The following is a 5,853-nucleotide window of genomic DNA, read 5'->3' as shown; positions in this document are numbered from 1 at the left end:
TCGTCTTAGGTTGCATGTAAAACATATAATATAGTTAATGTATATAAGTAACAAAACCTTTTAAATATTTTTTATTATAACTGGGAAGGAAGAAAAGGTGGGCCACAGGTGGGACGTGCCTGTAGGTGGCCTTGGGCACTAGTACATCTGCGACTTCCTCCAACAGAAATGTGGAAACCACTGACGCTGTCAGGTCACAGTCCCAGTATTGTAGGTGTCTTAAAATTGTGCCTTCAGTCTTGCCTCCTTTGAAAGGAAAATTGCAGACTTATCACTAGACTTCATATCATTTAATGTGAATTAAAAAGCTTACATATTACTGGACCACACGTTTTTTAAAATTTCTGTCAATTTCAATCCCGTTGGTTTCTTTGGTAATCTTGCATTTTGTGCATTTAAGATACTACTCTGAGAAGGGGTCACAGGTTGTACAGCCCACTACTGGGGTCCACCCGCTCATCTTAGGAGGCTGAGTACCACTGACAAGGGCTGCAGTACTGGAGAGGCGGAGGGCGTAGAAATGCTTACTGAATTGTGACATTATAATATTCTTCAGGTGTCACTATTTTGGGTCCACCAAAGTAGTCCATGACCCAGATATTGGTTATATTCAACTTAGCGAAGAACCAGTTATGGCTGGAAGGCCAGGTTTTCATCTCGGGGTGACGAGTGAACAATGAATGCTTTGCAAAGTCCACTTCTGTTTCATTCACCTAAAAGACAAATGTGAAACAAACATTCTAATAGCAACGACATTTTCTTTTGTCGTTTGTTAAGAATGCGTCATCCTGGCACCTGACAAATAATCTTGAGTTCATTCTGTAAATCTGGGTATTAACCTTAAGGAGTCAAGAGCACATAAAGGAAGGCTGAGGAACACAGAGAACCAAGATGCTTTCAAATGTCTGCGATAACAGGTACAGCGAAGTGGGAACCATCCTAAGTATGAGTTCCCGCTGCTAAACAGTAACTCTGAGCTACTCCACCGACCAGGTACAAGGCACCATCGTGAAGTGCCACAGGCGCCTGAGACGTGTGCTCCTAACCCGAAACACGCATACCTGTGTTAGACATGTGTGTGAGCGTACAGGAAGGGTAAAGGTCTGCAGAAGCACCACAGTGGACGGTCAGTAACAGAGATGCACCTGCCAAGAATCTCCAGACCACAAATCAATTTTGTCTGAGGTATTCTTTTTGTTTGTTTGTTTTGGTACTGGGGATCGAACTCCGGTCCTTGTGGTTGCTGCTTGCGGGGCAGGCAGCGGAACCCCTGAGCTAAATCCCCGGGCCCTGTCTGAGGTAGTCTCGACTGACAAGGTCCAAAAGCCAATCCACTGGCTCAGCCCTCGGATGAGGGCTCAGCACACCTCGCCCACTGCCCTTCCTGTGAGTTTACGGAACATCCCCCCCACCCCCGCCAGCATCCATTCCAAACTCTCCGACTTCCCTTCCCCTTTTCAGTAATACGACACTCCTCTTTGTGGCCTCTTAATTCCCTCTCTGCTCTCCGCCCCTGAGAAAGTGCAGTGAGAGGCAGCCCGGACGTGGGAAACGCGGCGAGCACGTGAAACATGAGGATGTTCCTCAGCAGGGGTAACTTTACAGGGAGCTTTTACACTTGCTACATCCATGTGGCTTCAGAAAAGACTCCATGTTCCTCATAAACATCCCGCTGAACACCTTCATGGCAGCAACTGATTAAACCTTTGGGTTTCCTGGAATTAGCTTACATATCAGAGCATATCCTAAGTGGGCATCGGGTGTATTGCAGTCTCGAGAGATCTCGACTTTCACTGTTCCCACCGTGACGCTCTTCGGAAGCCACATGTCTTCGCGCGGTTGACTGCTTACCTTGGTCAGAGCTCCAGAAAGCATGATGTGAGCGCACAGCGGGCTCTGGGGATCAAACACATTCCTCTTGCAGAAGTCGGTCTGTGCCAAAGACATGGTCAGTGAGGCATGTGGATTCTCCTGCAGAGGGAAGACGAAGACCCTCTCGCGTGAAATACAGTTTCCAGAGATGCAATACATTTTTTTGAGATGCACACATAATGGTCCCAGAGCTGGAACCATTCTTCCATGAAACAGTGCACTGTAAAACACCACCTTCCACACGGGGAAATACCACTTGGGTACAGACTGATTTGACCCTCTCAGATTTCATACTGAAAATTAACTCTCTAAGAACTGTTTTAAAACACTGTTTTCTTATACTCAAAGTCAGTTCCAAATACTTCAGAGGAATTATAGTTACAGCCCATACCTCCCCAATTTGAGGCTGGTAATAGACCCCACTGAACGCTCCAAACTAGGGTTAACCTCTAACATGAAACAAGTACATAGAAATGCCACAGTTGCTCTCGACCAGCTAATTACGCAACTTGAACAAGAAAGTAGCTGAATCATGCTGCCTGGTTATCTCCTGGTAGCAGGAACTGTCATGTGATGTCAAAATTGAAGAAGTCACTCACTCTTGCTGCAAAACAGAAGAGAATCTGCATCTCAGATTCAAACAAAATTCTGTCCTATTCCAACATCAGATCCATAAAGGTACTGTTGACAGAACATTTCAAGTACTGTATTTCAGGCTATTTGGTTCTTTAAACCCTAGGTGTCTTTGTGAAGAGTTTTTTGCCATTTCACAGTGAACCACCAAAAACAGTGAGTCCTGAAGAGTTGTCCTTGAAGTCGCTTAGCCAAAATATCTACTGTTTCCAAGCTTTTCGGCAAGGCTCACTACAGGAGACCAAGAAAAAGGGGGTCTCGGGTAAGGCGGCATTCTGCAGGCCAGACCCAGCTCTAAGGAGTGTGGGTGCCATTCCCTACCCAGACATCTGTATTTGAAACCGCAAGGGATTCTTCTGGGGAAGGGGCAGTACCGAGTTGGAACCCAGGGCCTTCACACCAAGCTATGTCCTAGTCGTGTTTTTGAGACAGGGTCCCATTAAGTTGCTAAATTGTCCAGGCATGGCTCAAATTTGTAGTCCTCCTGCCTCAGCCTCCCAGAGTGCCAGGATTACAAGAACACATCACCCTGCCTAGCCCCTAAGTGAATCCTAGGCAGCAACAGCAGTAGGTAGAAGTTTCTGGGCAGCTAACACTGCCATGAGGGATATTTGGCCCATGTAAATCTGGGGGGCAGCGTCAACAGAGCGGAAGATTTAAGTGCTTTTTAGGCGCATGGCAATGAGGACTTAGCTTAAGGATGGGGTGGGAAGGAGAGAGAGAGATGGAAGTGAACAACACAAAAGAAAAATTGGCAGATTTGGAACCTGAGAGGTTCTGGAGAGGCAGTGGGAATTCCAGTGTTTGCTGAGAGAATTCCATTCACAGAAATCAAGGGAAGCTGATGTCAGGAGGAAGAACTGGATTTAAAAATACTGAATTTGGGGCCAGGGATTTAGCTCAGCGGTTTGGTGGCCTGCCTAGCAAGCGCAAGGACCCGAGTTCAATCCCTGTTACCAAAAAAAAAAAAAAAAAAAAAAAAAATTTAAATACTGAATTTGAGCGAGCAGTAAACTAGTGAAGTAAAAACAAGCAGCATCCAGTTAGAAATATAGAATTGAAGAAATGAACCACAAAAGCATACATAATCTCCCAAGGATCAAGAGAACAGAGGGTTAGAAATGGACTGTGGGAGGTAACCTCAGCACTGAACACCAAAGGTCCGAGCTGGGTCAGCTAAAAACCAAAGAGCCGAAGAGCTGAGTGAACTGAAGGCACCTTGGAGGATAAAATACAAACAAGACAGCCCTCTTTCTGGGCACCAAAGGCCTGGCAGCAAAAACCAGCCTCCCTACGATCTGTCACTTACACTATTCCAAAGACACAGAAAAGGCCCCGGTCTAGTTTTTCCTGACTTTCTGATGCCCACAGTGTATGGGGGACACCTCTCTTTTTATTCTAATAAACACGTATTCGGTTACTCCCCACTGCTTACTTCTCCAGTCTTGGTCACCTCAAAACAAGGACCAGAGCAGGCGGAAGCTGACTACACCACCCCGGCCTCCCAGTGAGAAGAACCTAGGTGACTCCTGGTGAACTGAAGGTGGAGGAAAAGGAGGGGGCAGAAACAAACTTTGGTGAACTGACAGCATCGGGCGCATTCTGACACGGTCTAATTCCTCACTGCGACCACAGAAGCCTGAGGCCCAGGGGAGACGCCTCACCACTGTGTTTCCAGAGTCATCAAACACCTGGGCTGGTCACAGGTGACTCCTGCGCCCAAGTCACAGCTTCCTCGTTTCTGCAACGGGCATTATGTCAGCAACTCCCTAGGCACCTCACGAGTTTAAATCCAATCACAGATAGCAGAGATGCTCCATCTCCCACATCCGCCATCAGCAAGGCTGATGGCAGGCAGGCTGCAAGTCTGTGCCCAGCCTGGGTAACCCACTGAGACATCTCAAAAGGAAACACAAAGAGGTCTGGGATGTAGATCGGTGCAGAGGTCCTAGGTTCAATGCCCACTTTCAGTCTGCATCAAGCAAATGCCTAGGAGTGCTGTGGGCTGGGAAGAAGAAAACAATGCTCTGGGCTGTGTGCGCCTCGGCTAAGGGCCAGCTGCTTGTTTCTGCTCAAACAAATCTAGATGTCTGGGGTCACCTTTTCAAGAGAAGGTAGAAGTTTAAACTCTTAAAAGTAAAGTCTCAACTTGAAAAGGCTGGTATGAAACTCAAATTTAGTTAAAACGGAATAGCACTGTGCATGGACCAAGGAACACTGGCTGCGGCCGTGCTGAGCCCCCACCGTCTGTGGCCTGAGGCTGGAAGGCAGAGGGATCTGAGATGCAACCAGGGCTCGGCCAGGCTCGGGCCAGGCTACTTAGCCTTGTGAAGACTCCAGAAGGAAGCTGGTCACGCAGTTACTGGAAGGGTCCATGAAGGGGAATGAACAGAACCAGAAGGCCAGTCTGGCAGGTGCTTACTTAAAACACCCGTTTCCCTTCATTTCCTTTCATCAGCATTGCTCTTTTCTGGTTAACCTAAGTCTGAGATCTCTGTCAGATTCAGGCCCAGTTCCCCCACTCTGTGGCCGTGAGCCCACCTTTGGGACAGCACAGGTCCACCAGAGGTGTAAGACAGGCGAAGGGTGAGGAGGTGTCAGGTGGTCAGTCCTGCTGTCCCCTGAGGCCACTGTGCCCAGGAAGGCCTACAGACTGCAGTGAGCATCGGAATCATCAGCGATGCTGTGCATTAGCTTCTTAAGGACAGCTGAAAGCTTTTCTTTCTTTTTTGGGAGGGGGGCACTGGGGACTGAACTCAAGATCTCTTCATTGTGCTACATTTCCCACCCTTCAATTTTTTTTTTTTTTTGAAAGAGGGTCTCACTAAGTTGCTAAATTGTCCCGGCTGAATTAGAACTTGTGGTCATCCTGCCTCAGCTTCCCAGAGTGCTTCGGATACAGGCATGCAACACCAAGCCCCGCTGAAGGAAAATTCTTAATTCTTAAAAGAGTTAAGAAAGAAACCTTGAGGTCACTTATGCAAGCGTTTATGTTAAGCGTTTAACTACCCAACAATCCCTGGGCGCTGTTAAACTAAATGCTAGAGCCCAGTGAATGAGACAGCTTGCTCTAGGACGACTCCTGGGACTCTTTGTGAGGAGTGGCAAAGCACTCACCCGCCATTTCTCTGCCCAAGTGGCGGGTGGAGGGGGTCCTAGTACTCAGCTGCCCAACATCTGGGCCCTCCTGGTGCACAAGGGACTTCGGTGGAGCCGGGTTCAAGTCCTCCCGGCAGGAGCCCCACCCTCTCCGCGGGCAGCACCTCGGCGACAGGGCGACAGGGCAGGGCCCCCCTCACCCACCTCCAGGTTTCGGACGGAGAGCTGCAGGGGAGACAGGAAGAAATA

The 5,853-nt window shown here is 48.3% G+C and overlaps 1 protein-coding gene across 1 annotated transcript; it reads right to left on the bottom strand.

Annotated features, from left to right (window-relative positions):
* Positions 1-222: 222 nt before the first annotated feature.
* On the bottom strand, positions 223-5,847 carry Creg1 (cellular repressor of E1A stimulated genes 1). Its single transcript, XM_010633950.1, has 4 exons — positions 5,809-5,847; positions 1,852-1,971; positions 529-713; positions 223-246 (listed from the first exon to the last, which is right to left on the bottom strand). The coding sequence occupies exons 2-4, from the start codon at positions 1,945-1,947 to the stop codon at positions 234-236; spliced, it is 294 nt and encodes a 97-aa protein (XP_010632252.1). The 5' UTR covers positions 1,948-1,971; positions 5,809-5,847; the 3' UTR covers positions 223-233.
* Between the last annotated feature and the right edge of the window lie 6 nt (positions 5,848-5,853).

The sequence above is a fragment of the Fukomys damarensis genome, unplaced genomic scaffold (assembly GCF_012274545.1).
Source record: "Fukomys damarensis isolate Sample0158 unplaced genomic scaffold, DMR_v1.0_HiC HiC_scaffold_19, whole genome shotgun sequence".
Lineage (NCBI taxonomy): Eukaryota > Metazoa > Chordata > Mammalia > Rodentia > Bathyergidae > Fukomys > Fukomys damarensis.
This window is presented reverse-complemented; position numbering and strand designations above follow the sequence as displayed.